The following is a 27,972-nucleotide window of genomic DNA, read 5'->3' as shown; positions in this document are numbered from 1 at the left end:
GATGGTGCTTTGGAAGGGCATTTAACCACTACCGATCTGTCAACTTTCCTTCCTCCATCTAGCAAAGCAGGGCCTTAGTATACAGCCCTTGAAGGCTACTGCAAAGCCAGGTTCCAAACCAGTAATCCACCTGCCTGTGAGAGTTGAGTCTCTTTAGCCCTGAAGAGTGTTCTGAGAAACTCTGGCCCCAACTCTGGGTCACCCAAAATTGCCTGTGGGGCATGAGGGGAGAATTGTTAAATGGATCCTCTCTTTTCTAACTCCCTTAACATTGAAAACACAAACTCACATAGCATGTTTTCTCATTTCTCAAAACAAATGTCCAAGGAGAATGTCTGAGGAGCTAATGTACAGTCCACCCCCCCCCCCATCACCATCCATAACATGGCTTTTGTCCCAAAAATCTTCTTCGTGTTGATAATGCAGGGGGAGGAGAGTGTTGGTAGGAAAGGGGAGGCAGATCTTACACCTCACGTGGCGTGTGTCTTCCAGAGCAGAGCAGAACTCTGAGACCAGAGGTCTAGCTCTGACTCTGAACGTGTAATCCACGTATTGTGGTTTCCCTTTCCTCCAGGGGGCCTCCTAGATCCTCCCCATTGTGCCCCAATATTGTCTCTATCACATGAAACACTTTAGGAATAGCATTAAGGCCCAGCCCTGGCACTCTGAGCCTTGGTGAGGAGGGGAGTGTGTATTTTATGTCAAAAACCAGCATTTTGACTGAAGGAAAGCAAGCCTTTGAACCTGAGACTATACAGTTTGGAGGGAATGTGGGCAGTTGTGACTGTTTTCTGCTTGGCAAAAATGTGTGCTCCTACCTTTGTGGTCTGCTCGGGTGCTTCAGGTGGGGGGGTTAACCCTGTGGACGTATCACTTTCCTTTCTTCTCATTAGAGCAGGGCTCTCACTGTGGCACCAAGTCAAAATGAGAGGCAAACCCAAGGATGCCCTCTGGGGAGAGGTGGTTGGCACTGGGGAACTTCGGCCCATCCCCGCGCACTTTGTTGTTTCTCGTGCATTCTTCTGAGCCCACATGAAAATCCAACAGCAGGATGGTTGCCAGGCAGCAGATACTCTTGGTGACCTGAATAATGAGTTGACACCAGTTCACTGTGGCTCACAAGCTGGCCATTTCAAGGAGTCGTTTTCAGCGCCTTGCTTTCTCTTTCTGTTTCTATGCATAATTTTCAATATGGTCACAAAGATTGACAGAGTGAGGGGGGAGTGGAAGGGGGAGAAGGAGGGAGAGAGAGAGGGAGATAAAGAGCTTTCTCAGCTACAGTAATGAAATTATTAAAAGATAGAAATGATTTGGAAATAAAGAAAAATAGAGTAGGTGGTAATGAAGAAGACAAGGTAGAAAGGAGATAGCGGGGCTGTAGATGTGGCTGCCAGTGTGTCTGCGGTGTAACACATCCTTGTCAAAGCTCTTCCAAGGCCGCGGCACCCCTGAGGGCCAAGAGGCACCAACAGACCCCGCACGTTAGCGGAAAGGGATCCCTCAAACTGGGGGAGCCAGTGATTGAAGGCTGGGAGGGTGGGCAGGCTCTAAAAGATACTCCAAGAAAAAATGCTACCGTCTTTCTACCACTTCTGAGAAGACACCAGAAGGTCTGATCCACCCCTCAGCTATTCCCTGGTGTTCAGGCTGAGGGGTTGGCCAACACTGACCCACAAGTAGAGGAGTCTTCACCTCAGGAAGTCTTTTAGTCACTGCTCCAGGTCTCGTGGGAGAGGCATGAAAATATAAATGCCCCCTGGCTGCATCTTGAGCAGCGATGCACCCACAGGGTGGGACCAGTGATGGGTGAAGAAGGCAGCGGCCCCTCCCAGCTGTGCCCCCCCCCCCCCCGAGGAGATCCCAGGGATAGAGAGGAGGCATCTTTCTGGCCACCGCCAGTTGATGTAAGCAACTAGGGATGTAAGCTTTCACAGGTTAAGCATACATCATTTTTCAGAAGTAAAGATCATGTCTGGTTTTGGCAAGCTCCAAAGCTCCTAGTCCCATTCTGGGCCAGATTCTCATCTGATGTAAATCTTTGGGAGAATCAAGTCGTAGCACTGTTTTGCATCAAGTGGGACTCTAGCCAGTCTTTCCCCAGAGTTACCCTGGGCTTAAATCTGCTACATCATCTCCATGGCAACCAGAGGCCGGCCAGTGAATGTGGTTTGCCTTCGAAATCCTCTGCTAGCTTCTCTTCCCTCCTCTGTCTTTTCCGTGATTAAGAATGATCTCCCTCCCTTGGCTCTCGCTTACTCACTCTCTCTCTTACATCCCCACTATCATTTGTGCCCACATTTTTGTTGTTGTTGTTGCAACGTCTTTCCAATCAGGTTCTGAAAACCCTCTGTCCAATTAAAAAAAAAATGAAGATGCGTTAGTCATGGCTTGACAGTGATAACTGACCTGTTTAGACAAGGCCAGGCTGATTTCGATGGGCTCGGGGGCCTTGGCAAGCCAAAGTGGAACTCACCTTCGCGTCTAGCCAGCCTAATTAATACACTGGGTAAGAACGCTGGCCAGCCGGACCAAGGATTCCCGCCCATTCAGAGAATCAGCCTCACGGAATCCCGGAACTCATTTCAGCATCACTTCCTTGTGTGCATGCGTGTGCATGCGTGTGCGTGCATGTGTGTGTGTGTGTGTGTGTGTGTGGACGGTGACGCTTCTGGCTGTTGGAGAGTGACTGTGTTTTTAGCAGACATAGAGAGCCTCAATCCTGCAGCTCTTGGCTGAACCCCATACTCACCTACCCACTTGCTGTGTCACCGCGCCGTCCACTTACCCTCTCAGCATCTGTGAAATGGGTCCGACGGTCCCCATCCCATGAGGTTGTGAGTAGGAAATGACAGTCCTTTAAAAGTGCTTGGCACGAGGAGATGACCCGGTACCATCTCACCCCCCTGTCCCCTGCCCCCTCCACTCCAAAGCATGTATGTGTTTCTCTTTTTTTTTTTTTTTTTAATTAATTTTGGGATCCGTCTGCATGCTCTGAGCCTAGCAACACTCTTCTGTGTCTCTCCACCAGGGGGCACCCTGCCACCAGGGACCGAGCCCACAGTGGACACGGTGCCCGTGCAGCCCATCCCAGCCTACTGGTATTACGTAATGGCCGCCGGGGGCGCCGTGCTGGTGCTGGTCTCCGTCGCGCTGGCCCTGGTGCTCCACTACCACCGGTTCCGCTATGCGGCCAAGAAGACCGATCACTCCATCACCTACAAAACCTCCCACTACACCAACGGGGCCCCTGTGGCGGTGGAGCCCACCCTAACCATTAAGCTAGAGCAAGACCGCGGCTCGCACTGCTGAGGGCCGAAGCCAAGGACAGCGCCCAAACAAACGAGAGAGACTGCAGACACGTTGCCTCGATTTTGCACTTTTTTCTCCTCGCCTAGTCTCTGTGTGATCTCTCAGACATCTCTCTCTCTCCCTCTGTGCGTGTGCGTGTGTGTGTGTGTGGGTCTCTCCCCCCCTCGGGGCCCGAACCCTGCGTGCTTTTCTTCATCCTGACCATGGTCCTTGGGTTCTTTCTTTCCTTCTTTCTTTCTTTCTTTCTTCTTTCTTCTTTTTCTTTTCTTTTTCTTTCCCTTTCCTTTGTTGATTCCCAACCCACCCCCCCCCCCAACTCTAATGCTGCATCTGGGACTATGAGAAGAGATCCACCCCTCAGCACTTCACAACTGAAGGCCCAGCTGGTTTCCTTGCAGAGACTGGTTCCCTGTTTCTCCCCCGGCCTTCCCCCGCCCTCCTCCCCTCGGTGGGCAGCCTGCCAGGAGACTGGAGAGGAAACCTGGCTCTGTGTGTTTGTACATAATATACACTTGCGTGTGAATAGCTCTACGTTGTGTGTGGTGGTGGGGTGGGGGGAGTGTGAGAAAGAGAGCCTGGTTCATTGTGGGGGGGAGTGTGTGGGTGTGTTCAGAGAGGACCCCCTTTAATTCTTGTGTTATTTCCCCGGGGGGGGGGGGTCCATTTTACAAGAAAATAATATACTGTACTAGTTTTGTTTACTCGGAGAAGAGATTGAAGCTTTTTGTTGCCTTATCTAGCTCTGGCTGGGTTTCTGTTGGCTACCGTTGTCATCTCCAGGTCCCTAAGAAACTAGAGGCCACGTGAAATGAAATGTGGCCCCTCCCCTCCCTGTCCCGTTCCCAACCCATCTGGCCCAAGAGGAAAGTTCCCCCAACGCACTCAGACGTGACCCCTTGTCATGTCTCCTGGAGTCTTTGAAGCAGCAAGATAGCAGCCATTGGGTGCGTGCAGAACCATCTCGACTTCCAGCCCTGAAGCAAATCTGTCTCATGTTGCCTTATAAAAGAGAAGCTCATAATGAATGTTTAGCTTTGATCAGTGAAGTCCAATCTTGGAGTAAGTCATAGAGAATAACAAATCTGAGACTGGCGTAGCAGAAGCAGTAGCCTGTTTTAAGTTGGGAGCAGGAGGTGAAGGAGAGGAGGGAGGAGGAGGAAGGACTGAGAAGTGGGGTCTTTTACAAGTCTCCTCCCTCGGATGGGTGGGGTTTATTGTGCCCGACTTGGGATGGAATGGAGTAAGAAGGTTAAAAATCACATTCTTTGGTATTATATTGATCATTGTATTCGCATTTGTAAAATGTGGGGGAAAGGGGATCATCTGCTTTCCTTTCGTGGTGTTAACGTGTGCCTGAATCTATAGCCGCTAAAACATTAAGACTGTCCACCTGACTTAATTTAAATATTATGAGATTATAAACAAAAAGTAGTCATTTTTTTTTTTGTAATGTGTCAGTGTGCTACCCCTTAAAGCATTCGTAGCATCTGGCAAATACGCCCTCGTAGGCTGGCCTGGCATTTCCAGATGTTGCGGCATCGGAGAGGCTATAATGAAAATAAATCTGTTGCTGCCCATGTGTCTTCTCTAAGCAACGCACGGAGAGGGGTGTTGGAGATAAACTGCCTAATGATACTGTAGAGAGGATAGATTCAATAATGGAGTCGATTTCATTGATAGGAAATGCGTATTTTTAATGAGAGGCTCAGTGAACCATGGCTCAGCCTTGGGGGGTGTTGATTTCTCACCTTCCTGGCTAGGAACCCACTGGGGAGGCATAAGATTCTCTCCAAAGATGGTTGCCTGGGCTGAAAGCCTCCAGGTACCTTCTGAGAACAAAATATTAAATTTTTTTTTTTTTTTTTTTTTTTGGCTGCTTGGGAGAGAGAGACTTTTAGCATTCCTTCAGAATTGTGCTCGCAGGTCCCTCCAGCACACACTCACTTTCGCATCTGGTTTGTTTCATCCTTCTGCAAGAAAGGTGCTCTCCCACTCTTATTCTATTTCAAAGAGCTACTCTGTCTCAACCACAGCAGCCCTGCCAAGAAGAGAAAAGATGAAAGGCTAGAGCATGAGCTACCTTGAGATTTCAAGTGTCCTACCCCAGCTGAAGATGGAAAAAGAAGCCAGGAGAGGGAGGAGGGCCAAGAGCCCGGCATCCCGTGTGATGAATTCCATGCCAGTCACTAAGGGCTTTTTATCTCAGGTGTCCACATCCAGTTGTGCGCTTGGGGCCAGCCGTTGCCTCAAAAATGATTGACATCCCTATAGGCACCCCGTGGAGGCATGGTGTCAGGAAATTACACCTGGAAAATCCAGCCAGTGTAGCAAACTGTCTGAGTTACTGTATACCCTTGAGGATTTCCCTTCTTTAAAAGAAGATGACAACAACTTTGTGCATTTGCTGTGTCTTTATCTGATGCCCCGTGTGGCATCATCTTTATGTACATGCCATAGTTGAGAATATGAGACTGCTCAAATCTTTGTGAATCCCATGATGCAGTTCAGCTGGGGATGTCACATTTCTCTCTCTCTCTCTCTCTCTCTCTCTCTCTCTCTCTAGCCCAGCAACTTTCATAGTATTATCCAGGTACTATGCTCAAAGGGCAACTCTTCCATAAAGTCATGCTTTGCAGCTTTAGAAAGCAAAATTCTGTATTTCATAGAGGGGGGAAGGATCACTCTCTTCTAAGAAAAATAGACTGGACAGGTGAATGCATGCATGCATGTGTTTAGAGTTGCTTCTCAGAAGACAAAGAGGTGATAGCAACTATTAAAATATAAACGAATGAATGAATGCATTGAAGGTCTAGCTGGGACTGGTAACATTTTTGCCTTAGTAGGGGTTTCGTATCAACAGCTCCAGGAGGGAAACCCTTATCTCTGGGGTTAAAAAAAAAAAAAAATCCCTTCCTTGCTATTATGCTAACAATTGCTATTCCCCTAATTGCTGGTGAAGGCAGAAAAAGGAAAAAAAAAAAAAATCATAGCATCGCCATTGACGAAACAGGACACTGAAAATAAAGTGAAGTGAAATTATCTTTTCCCTTATCCCACATTTTTGGGACTAAAGCCAGAATAGGACAGGAAATCCAGTGATATTTCTGACATTGATACCCTATCTTTCAAAAGACCCTGTCTTTAAAATGAAACTAGCAGGCAAGCAAACTCCTAAATAATCGAAAATTACCAAAGAACAACAACAAAACGAGAAAACTTAAAGATTTTTACTTCCTATTCTTATTCCCTCTTCCTATAACTGTGACATCTCTTGCATTGCTCAGTTGCCTGTGTGTCAAAATAACTTGTGGACATTGGAAACTATTTGAAAATGTATTGTGTGGAATGTAATAAAATGATGATATTTTTATACAAACATCTGGGCTTTTTTTTCCCTTTTGCCTATGAGAACAAAGTTGAAATGTAGGCTTTGAACAAACTGATGTTTCCCAAAGTTTGCATATCGCCTTCTGAGCTACAGGGCATTGCTGTGGGAGGTAGGTGGGTTTTCTCCTTGCAACTAAATGCCAGCTTTTTCTTCTTTTATTTTTTATTACTGCTTGTTAGGAGTTTTATCCAATTTGTGCAGCTGAGCCAACTTTTATGATTGGTGTGGGATTTTGCAAAAGTTGCTAAGTGCTAAATTGCTCAGTGTGATTCTACAAAATTTCTCTTGATGGCAAATCCCTGGCGATTGGACTCGACTTTCAAGGGACCCCAGGGGGAATGGGACCAGTGGAACTGAATCATGTACTCGGCCCTATGGAGACAGATAGCTTCCTTTGGAGAAGAAGCGGCGACATCATACCCCTCGCCTACCAAATTATGTCTTCCATGGGGACATTGATCTCTAGTTTATGAGCACTTTCCCAGACAAAATGGGGACTTATGGCATGTTCAAGGCTCCAAAATATTCCAGACTTCATTTTGGAGCAAATAATGAAGATAATTATATGATGACTATGAACCTGCAACTATCAGGCTGGAACAGTTTGTAAAAGGAACTTTCTGTAAAAACTTTGAGAGGGGCTTGGGGAAACTTACTCAAAAAGCCTGATTGTGTTGACATGTATTTTTGTTTGGTTCTCCTTTTTGGGTAGTTAATGATTCGTTATATAAAATATTTCTATCGGTGGAGGATTGGGGGGAAAAATACAGGAAACACCACCTGCCAGCTGTTTAATGCTTCTAAATAGTGGTCAAGAAGTGATGGAAGGATTTTTCCACCACGGCCCCATTTGTTGGGTGTTTTAAGCATTCCATCAACCCGTGAGCCTTTCTGGGGGTTACAAGAACCATCTCTATAGGTCCTAAGGAAGGGGACGTCTCCAGGTACCCTATTTCCACCAGAGTCCTGCCTTTTCCCCTCTAAAGCTAGATCCAGGAGGAAGACCTTTTTACCTCCGTAAACGTGTCCAAGTGGTGCTGAAAGGAAGCAGGCTTTTGGTTTTCAGATCTTACAGGAAGCTCTGTTAGTACAGATGGCGCGGTATAAATGTCGCTGTCTGCCCTCTGCAGGAGAATAGAGTAGAATGCCCGTGATTAGAGCATTGTTTGTTAGTCTAATGACAAGCCTAATTACCCATTTTGTCTAAATAACCTTTGGCTTTCCTCAAAGCCATTTGTTCCCATTAGTAAAGGATAAACTGAAAGCATCTCAAATGTATTTATTTCAGGCAAAGACCCAGGCTCAGTCAACATTTTCCTGAGCTGGCCTGGAACCACATTTGCCAGACCAAATTAAACTGGCCATCACTTATGCTTCGTTAGCATTACCATTTTTGGAACCACCTTTGAGCATTTCATCGTTGCTCTTCCTGCCTTGGTTCTGGTCCCAAGGCATTTTCTAGAAGTATTCTCTCTTCCCCAAAAGGGCAAAAGACTGTTAGGACTCTAATCTTAGGCGTCCAACACAGCACTGTTATCAGTGTGGTATTTCAGACAGAGCCCAAGCATAAATGTTACAGAAATTGTGTTTCCATGGATCATAAATACCAGATGTCGAGGCCCAGTATGTCTTTTTTGGCTCCTACCTGGCCCTTTATGATGGCTTAAATGCGTGTTCTCGCCGTTGAAGCAAGACACCACCCTCCCAGCCCAGATAACCCAAGCCCGGCCAATCTGCTGTGGCGCTGCGTTCGTTTTCATCACCCCTCTTCCCTGACTTTGCAGTTGTTTTGCACAAACATTGTGGCCTTTCTGTAATCTTTGATGAAAAGAGCTTCGTTTTTAAGTTTTGATTTGTCTGCGTTGTGGGCTACACATCTGAGCCAAACGGCAGATCTGTAGGTACAGCTTGTTTTCTCTCTTTAATTGTGCACATCTCTGGGGCTCTCACAGCTGTAATTTGCCTTTCATCCACTTCAATGATGGCCCAAAGAAAACACAAAACAAATCCAGCCAGAGAAAAAGGAGGGGAGAGGGGAACACCAGCTGATGGTCTTACAATCGGCAGGGAAAAGAATCGCCTTACATAAATAAATTAAAAGCTAGGACTAGTGTAGGATTTAATTAAGCCTGACATAGATCAGTTGCCCTAGAGTATGTCTAGAGGTTAGATACAATCAGGGACCTGCACCCTTAGAAGGCGTCGGGCCACATGCCTCAGCCAGAGTACGCTTGCACCAACTGTGCGGTGGAGTTCTGACTGGCCCCAGACCCTGCAGATAGAGGATTTGGAGAACCGCCAAAGAACAAAACCCCCGTTAGCATAGTATGGCACAGGGGACAGTCCAGGTGCTTCCGGGCAACCAGCAGAAACCAATCTTGCCTCTAGCCCAGCGATCAAAGATCCAGAATCACTCCACCCTCTTTTGGGTAAAGTAATTGTTCTTAGGCTTTGCTGTCCCTGACTTCCAAGAGCCCAAAAAAGCTAAAGACCCACAGGCATCAGACCAAGAAATAAGAAAGGCTGTTTGAAAAATCAGCCATGGACATTCTGGTGGCAGACTGAGGGGTTGAGTAGGGAAACATCTTGTTTTGGAGGCTTAATGACCTGAGTGGTTACTGACTCTGAAAGAAGTTTTTGGGGAAATTTTAGGATAATAACTGGTTGGGTTTCTCCCCTCCCCCCCTTTTTTCAAACTTACAAGGTATACACAACGACATCCTGGAAATGGGCAAATAACACAGAGGACGCAGAAGTCCATTTCATTGCTAACAAGTCCCACTCTCTTCCCCAAAGAGAGTAATCATGAGAAACGGTGTGAGGTATCTGTTTCCAGGCCTTGTTTTATACCATTGCAAACACGGATGTTTGTGTCCAGTCGTGTGGTTTGTTTGGATTGGCGTTCGGTTTTGTTCTGCGTGAATGGCGTCACGCCTTTCCTCCTTTGTTGGACAGCCTCCTGTTTTTCCTTTAACAAAATCTTGATGATACTTTGTACACACTGCCAGATTAGCCCACCCTTTTTCACTCCTGTATAGCATTCCATATTGTGTGGATATCCCCAAGTTTATTAACTGCTCCCCTACTGGTGGGCATTCAGGTTGTGCCTAGTTCATTATTTTCCCTATTATAAACAATACCGTGAGGAACAGCTCCGAAGTTGCCTCCATGTGCACGTTTCTCTCCAGGAGAATTCCTGGGTCCAGTGGGGTGCCTGTTTTCATTTTCAGAGGTGCTGCAAATGGCTGAGGCTTACCTTCCACGGTGAACCTGTCCCCCCTTGAGAGGTGGTGGATATCTAGGGATATCCTGGTTTCTCTCCCCTGCCCCATCCGCATAAGCCATTTAATCCCTGTGCCTATCTCTCTTTCCTAAAGTGGGTGGAGTGCTTGCAAGAGAAGACTTTAGATAGTTTTAACAGAAGGGAATTTTAATTGTGGGGACTTTTTTTTTTTTTTTTTCAAACTGTCAATTTGTGGAGAACGTGGGCCTGGCTGTAAGCGGCAGCTCACTGGAGCTGTGGCCGCTGTGGCCCAGGAGTTAATTCCATCCCTGGGTTCAGTAGGCACAGCCCTGTTCTCCATGATTAATGAGTTCCACTTGGTTTCTTCAAAGAGTGACTATGCTGTGCCTTGCTCTTATTTATTTATGTTTCCTACTAAAAAATTCATGTAAAAAACATCCTTTAAGGTCAATGCACAGTATTGTGCTGCAAACTAAAATATTCCAGCAGCCACAAGTAGGCCCACATGCCAAAAGAAAGTCTCCAATCCTCAGAGCTTTATGACCAAAGCCCCCACACTGGCCTTGAGCAGACACAGGCTTTCTGGGCCAAAAGGTGTCATCCAGCTTTCTTCTGAGGGGGTTCAGGGCTAATGTGACCCAAGGAAAGTCACCAGGAGGTGAGGTTGTTGTCTAGTGGGAGGTTTATATACATAGGCCAAGCTGCTATCCCCACGTGGCTCCAGCAAGGAGTGGCAAGTGGAAGAGAAGCCAAGAGATCTGTTTGTTCAAAACACCATTTCTTCCAAGAGTGTTACCCTGGTGTCTACTATGCACTAAGACAAAGGGTTTTAATAATAGGACTTTGAGTATAATGGACAGTGTCCACTGCCATATATGGGCTTTATGGGCATTTTTCTCCAACCTGCCAAAAATCCAGGACTTCTGCCTCTTGGACATGGGGTTCACGTAGATAACTCGGGGTGAGTGGCTCAGGAAAGAAAGCAGCATGAGCATAAGGTATGAATGAGCTAGTGATATGTTACTGCAAACACACGCACACACACACAAGCCTTGTTTTGTCTTCTAATTGTGCAAAATTGAACTCTTTAAAGATCGTTAACTACCATACCCCTAAGCAAGGGCTCCGATCCAGACCGGGAATGATAGTGTACTGTGTCTTGGCTTTCAGCAATAGCACTTTCTTTGTCAGGCAGCAGGACTCATTAACACGATGCCTGGACTAGAGTTCTCTACTTGCTAGAGAGCAGCAGCCAGCTCCAGTAATGATGGGAGTGCAGAGAAAGCTTTGCGCAAAGGTGGCCTTGACCAAAGTCCTATGCTCAGCCAGCCTGCTGGTTATTGAGGCTGCATTTTAGCAGAATGTTAAAGAACCATTTTGTCCCTTTGTGTTTCCTAACTACCACCAACGGGCTGGGAGAAGGGGTATGAGGACCCCAGGGCCCCAGCTGGACTTCCTCATCGGTCTTCTTAAATAGTTCAACAGCTGGCCTGAAGGTGGGGAGATAAGAACTAGGACCTAGACAGGGGCTGACATGGATTGTAAAAGCAGCCGCTCAGGGTCCTCACCAGCCTTGGCCAACTATAGACCAAGGGTGTAAGCTCAATAATAGCCTTCACGGGAAGTCCAGGCCCACAACCCCGCCATCGCCGTCTGGCTTTGCGACTCCATATAGGACCGCCATCCCCTCTTTCCCCAAGCAGGCCCTGTCTCCACCCCTCTGTCTTTGTGCCCGTATTGTTCATCTCCAACTTCCAGCCTCCCCTTTTATGCATCATCCCCTTCTCCTGGTGGCCCCTTCTCTCCTCTGTCATTCTCACACCTTCACCAAACCCCTTCCCAGAAAAGTGTGGAGCAAATTCCCTCAAAAGCTCAATTGGTTACTTTCCTCCGAGTAGTTGCATTCTTACTGGACACCAAATTGTTCTCTTCAGTGATAATTACAGTCCTTGGTCACCAGCAGGCTTCTGGGGGAAATCACCTCTTGAATGGCTAGAGAGAGGTTTTTGGAACTCCTAACATCTTCCCACAGAGTCGTTCATTCTTGTGTTCTGAAGAAGATCCCAGCTTTTAAGTATAGCAGAGTCCCTTGGTGAGATACATAGGTTGTGTTTTTTTTTTTTTTTCAAGGACTTAAAAAGATGAGAGCTTTAAGAAGACATCTTTTGTCATATTGGGAGTGGTTGCAGTTTCATTTTCTTTGACTCCATCCTTTCACCCAGGTCATAGGAAACTACTCCACCTGAGTGCTGTTCCCAGTGTGCACACTCACTGAGAGTCAGGATTGGAGGAGAGAAGTGTCAAAGCCTGCTGGCAGAGCTCTCTGAAATGTAAAAATATAAGACTTTTATCTCAGGAGAAGATAAGAACGGGGAGGGACACTTCTTCCCTGAAATTTCCTGGTTTCCTCACCTTCCTACTCTAAGAAGGTGGCCAACAAAAGAAGAGCCTATTTCTTGGTGACATATCCACTTATAGACATGAAGACTAGCTCTGACTTTTCCAAGACTGAGGGTAGAGGAGAGATCCAAGAATTTTCCTCCATCACCGTTGCTGGGTTTTTCCAGCCTGCACAATTGTGAATCCTGTCTTTACAGCTAAATATTTCTCTGGCTGCATTTTTCTTATTTTCACGCCATTGTTGGGGCTCAGTGGAGCCATTCTGGCCTCAGCTGCTCATCCGCCTCCACACTTGAAAATATTATTAGGTCATTTCACAGCCTCCTCGTTTGCAGTTGGTATTTCCAGGCCCTTATAGTATTTTCTCCTGGTTATTCAACTAAAAATAATTTTTTGGCTAAATCCAAGTTCAGACTCCAGATATCTCAAACCAGGGCCCCTGTGTTTTCCAGCTTGAAACCATTTGAAAACTCCAAAAAATATTTTTCCATGACTTTGCATGTATTTGGCTATCAGCCCAAGAGATAAAAACCCATGATAAAGGATCTTCTGGTGGTGTTTCTAAACTGAAGCCAAACCCAGCAAGGGATAAATGGCTCTCGAGTACCCTGACTCTCTAATGGAGGAGCTTTGGCAAAGTTTTCGTCAACATCTGAACTCTTGGCTCCTTGTAGCAACTGGGGATGAACAAACTGAATTAGGGAAATTAAGTGTGATGGGGCGGGGGGATCTTCAGCCAATACTAAATGTTCAACTGAATTAAACACTTTGAAAGGCCAAGAAGTATCTCCTAGTCCTTCATTATTTCTCATTTATTTCAGTCTCGGTGTTATATCTCCTGCAGGGATCAAAACAAAATGGCTGAGAGAATTTTCTGAGGACTATTCCCATCTGAACAGTCCAGTGATTTAGCTGCCTCAGGGTTTCAGGAACTTGGAATCAAATTCAGCAAGGGTTCTAAGTAGCCAAGAGCTTATCCCACATAAATCACAGCCCCAAACAAGGTGTCGAAAATGTGGCTTACTCACTTCACCGCCGATTTGTTCAATGACTTATTGCACTTTTCTCCCCTCCTTCCTCAATTTCCTCCTCTTTAAAGTAGAAGCGATGACACTTGTACCTGTGAAAATGAATGACTGATGATCTCCTGTGTGTAAGAGACCCTTCAATCCTTGCTTTAAAGACCGGTTGCAGTTTGGTGGGTTAAGTGGTCATGTTAGGTTGGTTTTATCAGGCTGGCATCAGGTGAGGCAGAGGCTTAAAACTTGGGGCACAGTATACCCCCTTACTTCCTTGATCGCAAGTTAGCAGGGCTAGTATCTAAGGAAATGAGCAAGTGTCGAAAACAGAGGACCTCGTGGCTTCCCTTTACCTGTTCTTTTTGTGGTCTTCTCTTTCCATATACACCTTAAGATGGCTGCCTTCAGGGAGCAACGCCCGGGACACAAGTAGTGTGGGGTGCAGGCTGGGGCAATGAGTAGTATGGGGCCCTTTTCTGTGGGAGTCACCTGGTCTACTTCAACCAGCAGCCACTTGAGAGAGCCCTCACTGGAAAGGGCCTCTGACTTTTCTCATTTTCTTCCTATAGGACATAGACTACTAGAGCAGGGAAGAAGGCTGGCGGTTACTTTACAGAGGAGCAAACTGAGGCTCAGGAGGCCTCACCCAGGCTCTCACACCTGGGGTGGATAGCCAAACTCAGCAAGAAATAGGCAGCCTATCCCCAGTGCAGTGCTGCTCCATAGCCCGTGCTGCTTCCCCTCAGATACAGAGCAGAGCTGACACTCTGGCTGGCGAACTTGTCATCAGCATCAACCAGGCCTCTTAATCCACTGCTCAGAATTGGCATGGAAGGGACTCTCCGTAGAAAACCAGCGTATGTTGGTAGCCTGAAATGATCTATGTTCAAGTGACCCAGGAATGGGCTGTCCTAAATAATTTATCTAAAAGTAACCAGTGGTTTGAGGCAGGCCTCTCACTCTCTGAGCAATCTTGTGAAGTTCCTTTTAAGATGCAGAAAGTAAACAGAACAATGTCAGTGCCAATACACTCGCAGGAGACCACAGCATAGCAGAAGTGCTGAAAGTGAAGGTGGAAAGTTTTCTATGAGTAACTGCAGAAAAGCAGCCTCACCCCAAAGAGCCTTAATTTAAGAGGGAAAAAAAATGGAAGAAAATGAGGGGGAGAGGAAGATAGATAATGGGTTCATGTGCACCTGTGCTTGTGTGTGCATGCGCGCACACACACACACACACACACACACACAAGACAGGGACAAGAGAATGGGGGGCAAAGACTGAGAGAGAGCTTTCGTATTTGAGACTTAAATCATGCTCAGTGGGGAATTTCCTGGCTGCAGGTTGGAGTATTGGGGGTGTTTCCCCTGCATAGCATGTGTGGTCTGAACAGGCAATGTTCCAAACCCCACAGGGAAAACACATCTCCTTAGAGTAGGTTCGGTTTGTGACTGGGTATGGCCGTTAACCTTTCGGGCCATAGTGTTGCAATTTACTGACACTTGAAAATCTGTGACTCTTCTAGGGTGGAGGGAGTTCCTGGAACAGTGAGTGAATGTTTTAATAACTAGCCCCTACAGGCCTCTTGCCCTGAAAAACCAGGACTATAGGACATGAGTAGATCCTTAAATCACTCTTCACTGTGTACCTAACCCACTGCTTGATGATACTAAAGGAAGGGACTCCTGGGGAAATGGGACTTTGTAGCCTAAGGCTTCTACGATGATATGAAAACAACCAGATTTTGTTGAATTGAGTTGTTTGTTCTTTAAGCAGTGGCTACTCTGCTCACTGGATTAGGTAAACTCTATTAAACTCCTTTCCAGTCCTGCATGAGTTAACTTCCTCTCAAGGTGCTGGTTCACACCCCTCCACCAGAGGGGAGGAGCAGACACCTGACTCTCACATAGGGAAATCCAGGTGGAAGATTTGTAGCCAGCGAGGCAATCTCTTTGAATTCCTTAATAGATCAAAGTGAATTCGAGCCAAAACCAAGGGATCAGCCTATGAGTACAAAGGCTCAGGTGCCATGCTTGAAACCATTCCTATGGATCAGATAAAGGAGCTAGAACTCCACCCCCCATCTCGAAGCTGCCTCAGTTCCAAAGCATCCTCTTCCCCACTCTCATGTTTTCCTTCCTGGCAGTGGCCCAGCCTCATGTGCCCCATCCCTACCCTGGACATCAGTAGCACTTGGAGTCCCTTCTCTAATACCCCACTTTCTTTTCTGCTGTTTTGGCTTGGACTAGTCTTTGCTTCCTAACCATGCTGAAGGGCCTTGACTATAGACACCTGGTCCCATACATCTCCATTTTTCATAGTCCTCAGTACAGTTCCTGGGCACCTTGGGAATCCCCTTTATAAGTGATGATTGGTTGATCGGTTGGTTAATGAAGATTGCCCTTGGAAGAATGAGGTAAAGCAGCCTTCCCCCTCTGAGCAATGGCTGTCACAGAAACCATGAGCCTCAAATTTCAGATATTTTCACATTCATGAGCAGTCCTCATGAGTTCCCATCCAAGTGGTGAGCCAGCAATGCAGGCAAACAGCCAGAGAGTGTATATCCAGTCAACCAGGATCCACCCCTACTCTTAGGGTAGGTAGTCATGATATGGTGGTAATTGCAGTGTCCTCTCTCCACCCGGAGAACTTGCGGGCAGACCTGGGTGGGGGTGGCAGTGGGAGGTCTCCTCTGGCCGTAACACAGTACAGAGTGTCAGAATTCAGGATGTAGAGTCAAACTGGCCTGAAATTGAGTTCACACAGGATCCCAGAGGAAATAGGGTCACGGGAGCACAAAGGTTGAAAGTGGAAGTCGTGTGGGTGGTAAGATCCATTCCTGATCTGTATTATCCTATAGGTGTGGCCCATTCCACTCTCCTTCATCCATCTCCCACTCAGAGACACACCCATCCACTGACCCAGAGTCCTGGAAGTTCCTCTCCAAGTTTGTCCTTGACAAAGAAGAAAAATTCAGTTCAATTCCAAGTCCCCGGTCCCTACATGCTTTTGCTAGAACTTCTGCTATCAGGAAGGTGTGTCTGGAAGGTGTTCCTGCTATCAGGAAGCTCCACTGTGTCTGGAGCTCCTCTCCACTCTTGCCTTTTCTTTCTAGAATGACAGGGACCTGGTGGGAGAACCACACTCCTTCCTGCCAACGTCCTGAGGAAACAGGCTGAGGTTTACCTATTGAGCTTAACAGGAAAGGAAAGTGGCCCGTGAAGGGCAAAGGGGCTTTTAAAAAGGAAAGCTTTTAATCAAACACAGGTATCAATAATATTAGCAAGGGGACCAGAGAAAATTGCTATCAAAGTAAATTGCTTTTTGTACAAATGTTCCCTTTATTTGGATTTTCCCCCGTGTGCCATTCTTTCTTTGAGGCTTGGTGAACAGATGCGCTTTTGAAAGTGTTGATTAACTTATCCTTTTGTCGACCCCTTCCCACTCACCTAAACTCCTGGGAGCAGTGATTACACAAAAAGCCAAGTCAAGCCTCTAAAGTGTTCTTCTTCACCTCAAGAAGCCTCTGGTTCTCCAGGTGCAGAAATCTCGGCCACATCTGGCCAATCAATGTCAGAGAACCTTAGAAATGGACCAGTTCTTGCGAGGTCATCTCATCTAGTCCTCTATCTCCAGAGACAAGAGGGTGTGGTCTCCTGGGGCAAAATGTTCTAATACTGATTACCATCCTTTTACCCTTTTTCTTTCAAGATCAATGCCACATCCACCCCCTTTCCAGCCGTGATCAATAGTGTCCTAAGAGTTCTTCCCTGAGGGTGTGAGATGGAGCAAAATGGCATTCTAGCCTCCAAGAATCTGTCACATCCTTGGCAGAGACCAAATCCCTAAAAGCAAGAAGAGGATTTGGCCCAAAAGTCACTGGCAAGAGCCCCACGGTTTTTGTGCTAGGCTGATAGACATATTCTTTTCCAGTGTTCTGCATCTCTTAACCATGAAGGTCTTAAGATATATGAGCATCACACCAAAACGATTAGTTGTTGGAAATGTGATGGTTTTCTTCTGTGTTTTTTGTTGTTGTTGTTGTTTCATAAGGTTAAAAAAAAATCTCCAGGTTTCCTTTCAAAAGCTCAGTTTGATCCCTATGACAGACACCACCTGCCTCTTTTTGATTCATATTCACATCTTCATTCCAAGGAAACAGCCTGTGCCATAGGGGTCTGGAGAATAATGCAGGGGGTGGGCATTGAGGTGGGGAAGCTGGTGTGACCTGCAGGTGCCAGTTGCTGTGCTATAAACATGCCAGACACGGGCTGGATTTACGGCAAATCAGTGCCACATGGCGTTGATCCTTTCAAGTGGGGTGTTGGCAAGTTGTTTTGTTGTATCCCTTCTAGCGACCAGGGGGATAAGAATGTGCTTTAGCACTTGGCCAGGAATGAGGAAGACTTCTATCTAACATGATTAAAACCACAGCCTCTAGGAAAGGACTGAATTTTGTGTGTGGCAGTGATAGATCAGTCCTCAGTTCAGGTCATGGTCAAGTAGATCTTCTCTGAGAAGTGCTGATAAGGGAAAAGTTCAGCCAGTCCGAAGTTCTTTTTTTTTTTTTCCCTCTTGTTTGAGAGTGTTAGCTCTTTGGGATTTGGGTTTGGCTTAAGCCTGGATTTTCGGTTATCAATTTATAGTGCTGACCTCAAGGTTGTTCACCTGACTTGGGGTTCAATAAAATTCCTAAAGGGCCCATACATTCACTGGCGCCACCTTGAGCTGACAGCCAGGGCAGGCATAATTAATTTGTGAGAAAGAAAGAAATGATGAATCAGTACATATTTGATTCTCTTTTTTGATGTTTTACCATTTTAGTCAGGAAGTTTTCATTGGCTCTGATTTCTGTAAGATGGACAGCATCGTGAATAGGAAGACTCTTTCCCACCTCCCCCAAAAAATTATCATAAAAAAAATAAAAGATAGTGATAATGCTGGAGAAGATTCACAGTAAATTAACTTAGCGCCATTCAAGCCTGGGCTAGTCAGATTGGATGCCCATGTTTGACCTATTCTAAGCCATAAAGAAAACCAATAGGAAAAAAAGGCTGAGAAGGAAAGATGAGAGATATTAGCACAGATACGTGGAGGTAGACAGGTTATCATGACATTCTTTCCAGTTCTACATTAAAATATAAAATAATGAAACATCACTTTGTTGAATTACTATATGTTTATTTGAAATCCAGAGGACAAAGACTCTCGCAGTATATGTCTACTTAGATGCACACATATGAGGAGGGTCAGTTATACTAGATAAATATCACAATGATGGCAACTGATGATGGGCATGCCATCCATTTTGCCTTGGATAAACGTAGGCCTATATTGGCAACGAACTACAGTCATTACAACGGCACAAGGATTTATTGGTACTGAAGACCTTTTATGTTTCTGTTCTTTGGGTCACTATTGGAAATAAAAGACAAATCATCTGAAGGGGAAAGAATCCAGTAATGTACATACTAAATGATCTAGAAGCAGATGTGAATCTTTTGCTGCCTACTGTACCGGGGAGCCAGTCTGAGAAAAGTTGCATCTCTGCCTGTTAGCCACGGCGATAAAATTCGTTATAACTTGATTTGTTTGTTTTCTTTTTCGTTATAGTGGACATTCCAGAAATACATGGGAGAGAAGGCTATGAAGATGAAATTGATGGTGAGTATTGCTATGATTTAGCAGATAATCACGAAATTCAAGTTTGGTTATAAAGACGTCAACAAAAATAATGCCTGGGGTATTAGAAGGCCAGAATTTAGAACTACCAGTCAGAAATATAAGAGAAAAGAATCTAGAGAGGAATGAAGGAACCATCAATTGCTTTGTCAGGGTCAAATTTAGAAAGCTTATTGAGTTGCTTCTGCCTAATCTGAAACAGGTCCCCTACTTAAGGCAACTTTCGACATTGATGGACTTCAAATCTGGATAAACCCTTTAGAAGTAAAAGCCAGGTTCCCTTATATGTGTTGCTACTTGAACCCATTGACCTCTTCCCAAAAAGACCTTGAGTCAATGAGTATAAACGTGAATATTCTCCTAGGCTTTCTGTGGTTTCCTGTTCCCTGGCTTGGACAGAGCCTTTCTCACACTATCCAAGACTCCAAGTTGAGGCCCATTGCAAGATTTAGGTTTCCTTGCTACAATCCCCATCTTGTATTCTCATACTTATTAGAAGCTCTATTCTACTTCAAATACACATACCTAAGGGGCCGAAGCAAGAGCCCCAACTGGAGGGCCGCTGAACAAACACGTAGATAGAATTTCTTCCATCAACTCAGAGCAGCGCAGGTCTCTCTGGGCTTCTCTGAGTGCCAGAGTTGATCTCCAAGAGAGATCACCAAGGTTTCCCTCAAAGAACAACTTCAGACCAAGATTGATGCATTTAAGAAGAGCAGTTTATAGAACCAGCTGTATTTAACCTGACCTTAATCAAACACTTCAAGTGTAGTTATAGAAACAGAGTGACTAACCCAAACAGCACCTTGTTAACTCGGCGCAGACTCTCCCTGCAAAGCCCCAGCTAACACTCCTTTTATGGGCAAAGCTGTGGAACTCGCCTACAAGGAGAGGCAGCAGCAGAAGCAGATGGGGACAGAGAGCAGGGCACGAGGATGCAGAAAGCCTGAATCCTATTCCTAGTTTCACTGCTTGCTAACTCCGGGACCTTGAGTGAGTTACCTGGCCACCTAATTTCTAAAAAAAAAAAAAAAAAACCCTGAGTTTCTTCATTTATCAAAAAAAAATTATAATAGCACCCTGCCTTCTTCATGGGATTATTAGGAAATTCCACAAAATGAGCTATGGATGTGGTCATGCTTTGGCCACGCTCTGGAAACCTAAGTATATAAGTCTGCTAGGGCTGTCATAACAAAGTACCGCAAACTAGGTGTCATAAACAACAGAAATGTATTTTCTCACCTTCCTGCAGATCAAGGTGTCAGCAGGGTTGCTTCCTTCCAAGGACCATGAGGTTTATAGATGGTTATCTCCATGTTTTCAAGGCAATCTCCCATCTGTGTGTGTCTCCAAATTTCCCCTTTAATGTTGGATTAAGGCCCACCATAATGAGCTCTCCTTAGGTTGATTATTTCTCTAAAGAGCCCATCTCCAAATAAGGTCACATTCTAAGGTACTAAGGGTTAGAACGTCAACATATGAACCTTAGGGCACAATTCAACCCACAATAGTAGGTAAGATGTGTATCAAGTGAGGTGTGGTGGTTCGAAAAAAGTCTGCTGCTCCGACGGCCAAGAATGCTAAATTCAGAAACCTGTCATATAAAAATAGTCTCAGCCTATCCTTTGGTGTAACTTGAAGCAAGTGGAAGTGGGGGATGAGGGGGCAAAAAAGAAGCATGCCCAGAACGCAGGACCACCCCAGTGCTCCAAAGACACCCCGAAGTTTCTGTCAAAATCCAAACTTACCTAGTAGGAGTCAAATTATTTAAATATCAAATACTTAGACTGTACCATCTGTGTGCTGGACACCAAGAACTTTGCAAATGTTAATTCATTTAATCCTTGTAGTAACCCAGTGAGGCAGACTTAACAGTATCCCTGGTTTATAGAGGAGAGGACTGAGACAAGAGGGGTTCGATAAACTTAGTTGCACAGCAATGATGTGGGGAGGCTCAATTATATCACCTTGAAAGAGGCAGCGCCCGCAATCTCTCATGTGCTTTATGTCACAGATGAGTACGAGGTGGACTGGACCAACTCTTCTTCCCCAACCTCAGGATCTGGAGCCCCTTCGGCCGACAAAGAAAAGAGCTGGCTCTACACGTTGGATCCCATCCTCATCACCATTATCGCCATGAGCTCCCTGGGAGTCCTCCTGGGGGCCACGTGTGCGGGGCTTCTGCTCTACTGTACCTGCTCCTACTCAGGGCTGAGCTCCCGCAGCTGCACCACCCTGGAGAACTACAACTTTGAGCTCTACGACGGCCTCAAGCACAAGGTCAAGATGAACCACCAGAAGTGCTGCTCCGAAGCATGACGGATTGCACCCAAATCACATCTGACGTTTCATTCCAGCAAGAGGGGCTAGGGAAGATTACATTTTTTTCCCCTTTGGGAACTGAATGCCATAATCTCGATCAAACCGATCCAGAATACCGAAGGTGTGGACGGAACAGACAGACGAGTAGAGGGAGGCGGGGAGATGCGGCTGCCCCGGGGAGGGGGGTGCGTGTTGGGACCCACCTGGGAGCGCCGTGGCTGAGTCGTTGCTGGGACTAAGACGGGAGCTCATCTCTTTGGGGTCACAGTTCTATTTTGTTTGTGAGTTTGTTCTTATTATTATATCTTATTTCTTTGGTCTGTGAGCAACTCCAAGAGGCGGAAGAAGAGAATGACTTTTCCAAGTTGGAAGCAGAGGAGTGGTCATGGTACTCTGCTTTCTCATGATAGTCAACACTTGAGAAGCAAAAGGTCTTTTCAGACTTTTCATCTTTAGGGGAAAAAAAACTAAAAAAACAAAACAAAACAAAACAAAACAAAAAAGCCGTCCAACTTATCCTGTCCTCTGATCGTCTTATGACTTACGGGATTTGCTGTGGTGTCCAATCTACCAGCCAACCCTACACGCTGCCGTTTCCAGTCCTAGCATTTAAGTAGGATGTTGTTGCCTTTAACTTTTTTTATCCAGGGGAAAATTGCCATTTTAGGGTCAGCATGAATAGCTCTTTCTTATATGTGATGTAAGACAAACCAGAAAGGAAACTTCACACGTCAAAATCCACAGAAGCACCTCCATGTTAGAAGCGGACAAGCCTTAATGTGCTTCGTGACTAGGAGCCATTCATTAAATCTAGACCCAGAAGTTGTGGCTGTGAGGCTACTTCAAGGGGCCTCTGGTGGTGGTTTTGCTTTTTCTTTCCCCTCCCCCTTGTTCTTCTAAAACATACACACATACGCACACGCACATCCGTCAGGTGTCTGATCCCCAAGACGAGCACTGTTTGGCATTCTCAAAGATGGGTGGGTGCAAATACAGGCTGTTTGTATGTCTTCTCCACCAGTGAGATGTAACTGGTGACCAGTGGACCTAAAAGGAGAGCAGTGGAGAGGGAATAAGAAGTCCAGCTTCTGTGATCACGTCATGGCACAGGCTAAGCAGACAGTACAGAGACATTTGGATGAATTAGTCTCTTAGGCTGGTAGACGTTGAGTTCTCCTCGGGGTTACAGCCACCACCTCAGTATTTCAGGAGAGCCAAGTAGGATGTACGCGAGCTGATCTTAACCACAAGTGTGCAAGTACTATGGACCAAAACACTAACAACACTGCTTCAACCCCAGAGAGACCTATGTTCTTACACACACATGCACACGCACGCACACACACACACGCAATTTATGTGTTTTTTATTAAGTGCCTTGAAACAATGAAGAAAAACTGTATTTTCCCCTCTATGTAGAAATCAGTGAGTATCATACAAGTAAGGCATCGCTTCTTCCCTAACCCCCGTGACTCCACTGCCAGTTTCCCCAGCTCATCACTGATCCTACTAATGGATTGAGCCCTGCTGCCGGAGAGGTAGTCATAGCCCTAGATGACTCTCAGCTACTCTAGGAGGGGAGGCATCCAGCTGTGTGAAGGTTAAGATTGTCCGCGTCAAGATCCCAATCTTGATTTTGTAGTGATGCCTAAAGATCGCCTGGGTGCTGGAAATACATTTGAAACCCAGGATGCCCAGCCCATTGCTTATCAGTGGTAAACTGTCAGACGGTTTTTGCTGCTATGGTCACCCACAAGTTCATTTGTCTCATACCCAGGTGAAAGGAAAAAGGTGAATGGGACTGGCTGGTTCCTTTAAATGTTAACTTATGGAAATGCTAGTTCAAGTGGTAATGTCACAGTGTTTCGTATGCGCAGAGGGAGAGTCCAAACCGACAGCTATTTATTCATATGTGTGTGTGTCTTTGCAAGCCTTTGAGTTCTCTGTATCTACTGTGTATGTGAATGGTCACGTGGGACTCCGTGATGTTGTTGTGACTTTGACCTAGGGCCCGAGTGTAACTGCTGATCTCGGCACTCGTTGGCACAGTGGTAGTTAGAGGTGAAAAGTAAAGCTGTCAAGCCCGAGGGCTTAGCTTTAGGACCCCCCCCCCCAAGCTGGGCATGCAGCAGAAGCAAGTTTTTACACTTTATCGAAACCAAGTCATTAATTAGCCCACTCTCCTCTTCGCCTTCCCACGTAGCTCAGTTTCCAGGAAGCTAGCAAGTCCTAGGGATTTCCAGAGGTTGCCTGCAGAAGAAGGGAAGTTCAAAAGCCTACTCTGGGGCTCCTGGCCCTCTCATGCTCCGTGGGTCCTTTGACAGTTCCCCAAAGACCAGCCCTGTCTTCAGCCTGCAGTTCGCCTCTAAGTTACGCGCAAGCCAACCTGCATCCCGCTGACAGTGCTCGATCCAAACTCACCATTGGCCGGCCTGAGGCCCTGGATGAGCCCTGCTAAACAAAAGCAGACTACCCAGGGCTACATGTAGATACCTCACCAACACTGGAGGCTGGTCTGTTGGAAGACAGAAAGACAGTGGGGCCTGGTTCTAACTCGGCCAGGGGGCACCCTGGTGCATTTGTGGTCTCTATCTGCAGGTAGGCTAGCTGACCCGTCTCTTTGAGTCGTTCCCTTTGGGAAACCCAACTCACAGTATTGATCTCCTTTTTTGCCTTGTACTGAATGACACATTACCTCCACGCTCTCCCGGACTAGGCAGTCAACAGGGCCACAGGGTTGCTTTCTCTCTTCGGTGGGGATGGGGAGTTGACAGGGATGAGGGTCCGAGGAATGAGCATGAATGCAAGAAAACAAGGGGAAAAGTTAAACTGTCACACAGAAGGTTAACTTTTCCAGGGTTTGCAGTTAAAGGTATTTGACCATTCGCTGGCTGAGCCAGATCACGGGAACTTGAGAGCTTTTACTGTGATTCTTCAATGTAAAAAATAAACAACAAGGTCAAACTGTGTTTATATGATTTGTATAAAGCCTTTTTAAAATTGCTATTTAAATAAACATTATACCAGAGACATTTTTCTGTGCATGTTTTTTTTTTTTAATTAATTTTTATTGGTGTTCAATTTACCAACATACAGAAAAACACCCAGTGCTCATCCCGTCAAGTGTCCACCTCAGTGCCCGTCACCCATTCCCCTCCAACACCCGCCCTCCTCCCCCCTTCCACCACCCCTAGTTCGTTTCCCCGAGTTAGGAGTCTTTATGTTCTGTCTCCCTTCCTGATATTTCCCAACATTTCTTCTTCCTTCCTTTATATTCCCTTTCACTATAGACATGGACATGGCCAACATGCACATGAGAAAATGCTCTGCATCACTTGCCATCAGGGAAATACAAATCAAAACCACAATGAGATACCACCTCACACCAGTGAGAATGGGGAAAATTAACAAGGCAGGAAACAACAAATGTTGGAGAGGATGCGGAGAAAAGGGAACCCTCTTACACTGTTGGTGGGAATGTGAACTGGTGCAGCCACTATGGAAAACTGTGTGGAGGTTCCTCAAAGAGTTAAAAATAGACCTGCCCTACGACCCAGCAATTGCACTGTTGGGGATTTACCCCAAAGATTCTGTGCATGTTTTTTATTGGAGACAAAGAGTTTGGATGACTGGATGACTAAGTCATCCCAGTTTGCCCAAGACTTTCCTGGGTGTTAGTGCTGAAAATCCTATGTCCCTGGAAACCCCACAATCCCAGCCAAACAAGGATGGTTGGTCATTCTCCAGGGACAATGTCTCTTTCTTTTTTTTTTTTTTTAAGATTTTTATTTATTCATAGAGACACACACAGAGAGAGAGAGAGAGAGAGAGAGGCAGAGACACAGGCAGAGGGAAAAGCAGGCTCCATGCAGGGAGCCCAACGTGGGACTCAATCCAGGGTCTCCAGGATCACGCCCCGGGCTGCAGGCAGCACTAAACCACTGCGCCACCCGGGCTGCCCAGGGACAATGCTTCTTAACACTTCTTATGGAGTTAGTAGGTTGATTGGCTGGCTGGCTTTTTATAAAATTGAAAATATGATGGGGATGGGGATTGGGCTACCTGGCCAGGTGGGCTATTTTAACTCAAAGACTTGCTGGTAGATTTCCAAGACCATCATCCCTGTAAAGCCTCTTCCTCCCAAGACATCACCAATGCCCTACAACTTTTGACTCTTCACTGCTTCTTTCCTGTCCCAACACTTGTGTATCAATATCTGTGGTGATTTTAAGGTCTGTACATTCTTGGGCTCCATTCCAGATCAACTGAATCAAAAACTCTGGGAGGAGGGCCTAGGGATCTGTGTTTTAACAAGCCTTCCAGTGTAAGCCTTCCTTACACTTTCAAGTTTAAGAACTTCTGGTCTAGGAGAAAGGAAAAGTAGCCTGGCCTCACAAAACCATTAGGGATCTTTCCACCTGTGGGTTTTTTGGAGTCAAAACAAACTAGACTTTGACCAGGGAAAGCAGAAGGAGGTCGAGTTCATTTCTAGGTAGTACAAGTTCCCAAGGGAGGAGGAGGGAACAGCTTTATTATGAACTTCCCCCAGACGCACATAGACAGGAGTCTCAACAAACCAAATCTGCCCCCATTCTGGGACTCTGTTCACCCCAGAAAAGAAATTTGGTTCAATCATTTACTCAGGAAATGTTTTTGAGCACTTCCTGATTCTGTAAGCTCTCGGAGCTTGCGGACACTCCAGTGAAGAGGACGGAAAGCAAACAGCCAAGCACATAAAATAAGGACTGGTTACGTAAACGTGATGAAGACAGTAAACAGGTAGCTCTGATGGAAAATTACTAGACAGTAAGGTGTAATATTTGTGTTACTTGAGTTCGTATTTGCAAAGCACGGCTCTTGGTTACTGATGTCATAGGATTTGCAGTAATTAAATACAACGTCTTCTGTAGTCAACAACGCTCACCATAATGAAACCTAAGGAATCTGAAATCTAATACAGTAGAGCCCTTGAAAACCCCTTTTAAAAAGAATTACTAGGGTCACTCCCACGAAGTGGTTCATCAGAGAAGGCCTCTCTGAGGAGGTAATATTTAAGCTAAAACCTGAAGAGATAAGGAGGAGTCGGTTCAGCCAAGTGCCTGGGAGAAGCTTTCCAAATTGAAGGAACAGCACTGAGAGATCCCCGCTGTGGGAGAGTTAGCTGCGCCCCTAGGAACGCAGAGAAGTGGTTGGTTAAAGCAGGATGGCGAGAAGGGAAAGGTACTGAGAAGCAGCTGGGAGTGGAGGAAGGTCCTTTAAGGCACAGTGAGGAGGCACTTTCTAATCTTTATCACTCTTGGCATTCCTTAAAATTTATAGAAAAGACAGCTCCCCACCCAGGCCCCTCACCGCCCACCCCACCCCCTTCCCACTCCTCACTGGCCAGTAAGGTCACCGCAGTCAAATTTCTGCAATTTCCCTCTGCCCCTCTGTGATCTTTACGGTATCATGTGTCTCCTGAGATGCCTGCTTCTGTCACATTACTGACCCTAGCAACCATAACAGAGGTTAAAATGAAAGCAAAATTTTACTTTCCTTTAGTTGAGCTTTTGGGGATTTTTAAAGCCCTAATAAACTAATAATATCTCCTGGTCCCTAGCCATCTAGTGTTTACGTAAGGTCTTTTTTTTTTTTTTTTTTTCCATATCTGCATCCTTCTGGAAATGTTTATACAATCCTCAGGGGAGGGAGTGAAATGAAGTTGGAACAGGCCCATCCTTGAGGGAAACAGGACCCATCTGGATGCTGAGGTGCCCTTGTCTCTGCAACGTTGGTGGTAGCCATGGGGGGAGGGAGGGAAGCCTGAAGAAGAAATGGAAAGATGATTCTATTCCAGGTCTTGCAGGCTTCAGGCTCTAATCCCAGGCTGACCTAAACAAATTCCTGGGGGAATGTGCCCCCTCCACCACCAGACACACACCCACTGCCAGGGGACTGAGCGAAAGATGAGGAGGTGATGGTCAGACTAGGAATTGCCACCTTCGGGGGTCCTCAGAGACTCCTCTGGTCCACCTGGGGGCTTCACAGGAACTGTGACTCTCGTTCCCATCAACAAAATGGGAAGGGCCCTGAGAAGCCTAAGGACTGAGAGAGAGTCAGGGGCCCGGCTTGCTTCTGAATTCCCACCTCTCAGGAATCCCAGGCCTGCAAGGCTGGGCCTCCTTTTTCTTTCTTCCTTTGACTCTAAGAGGAGCTCCTGGAGAAAGGGCATGTGCCTTCTGTGTTCTCCTGAAGACCAGGGCCAGAGACCTGCAAGGGAGGCTCTGCAGTTGTTTCTGCCACTTCTCCGAAGAATGACACCTGTTTCCTCTCTCTTCCCCTCCAAAAACCCTATAGGACACGTGTGTGCAGGAGCACAGTTCCCGTCTTGAAAGCCGGCTTTCAAGAGCTATGAGAAAGAGACCCTTCCAGTGAGGCCTCATGCCCCACCTGGCACAGGGGTCTGAGCCTTCCCTCATCCCTGCTCCAGCCCTGTGGCACCAGGTTAGCAGGGTCCCCCTCTCCGGCCCAAGTGGGTCCTTGACACAGGGTGCAAAGGCCCTGAGGTCCTGAGGGCCATCCAGGCCCGTGTGCACACAGAGGGAGCCAGAAAACCCTCCATCGCCGGAGAG

General features: G+C 46.3%; 1 protein-coding gene across 7 annotated transcripts in view; it reads left to right on the top strand.

Moving 5' to 3' along the window:
* NRP2 (neuropilin 2) overlaps window positions 1-24,393 on the top strand; it is a 115,621-nt gene extending 91,228 nt beyond the window's left edge. For 5 of the 7 annotated variants that reach the window (XM_026002491.2, XM_072741937.1, XM_072741941.1 and 2 more), the window contains exons 16-17: window positions 18,971-19,021; window positions 21,054-24,393. In XM_026002491.2, coding sequence (XP_025858276.1) covers window positions 18,971-19,021; window positions 21,054-21,358 — 356 coding nt within the window. In that variant the 3' untranslated portion in view covers window positions 21,359-24,393. Of the gene's footprint in view, window positions 1-3,028; window positions 6,686-18,970; window positions 19,022-21,053 lie in introns of those variants that run through there. The other 2 variants (XM_026002493.2, XM_072741940.1) reach the window with 1 other exon arrangement.
* Window positions 24,394-27,972: the final 3,579 nt, after the last annotated feature.

The sequence above is a fragment of the Vulpes vulpes genome, chromosome 16 (genome assembly GCF_048418805.1).
Source record: "Vulpes vulpes isolate BD-2025 chromosome 16, VulVul3, whole genome shotgun sequence".
Classification (NCBI taxonomy): Eukaryota; Metazoa; Chordata; class Mammalia; order Carnivora; family Canidae; genus Vulpes; species Vulpes vulpes.
This window is presented reverse-complemented; position numbering and strand designations above follow the sequence as displayed.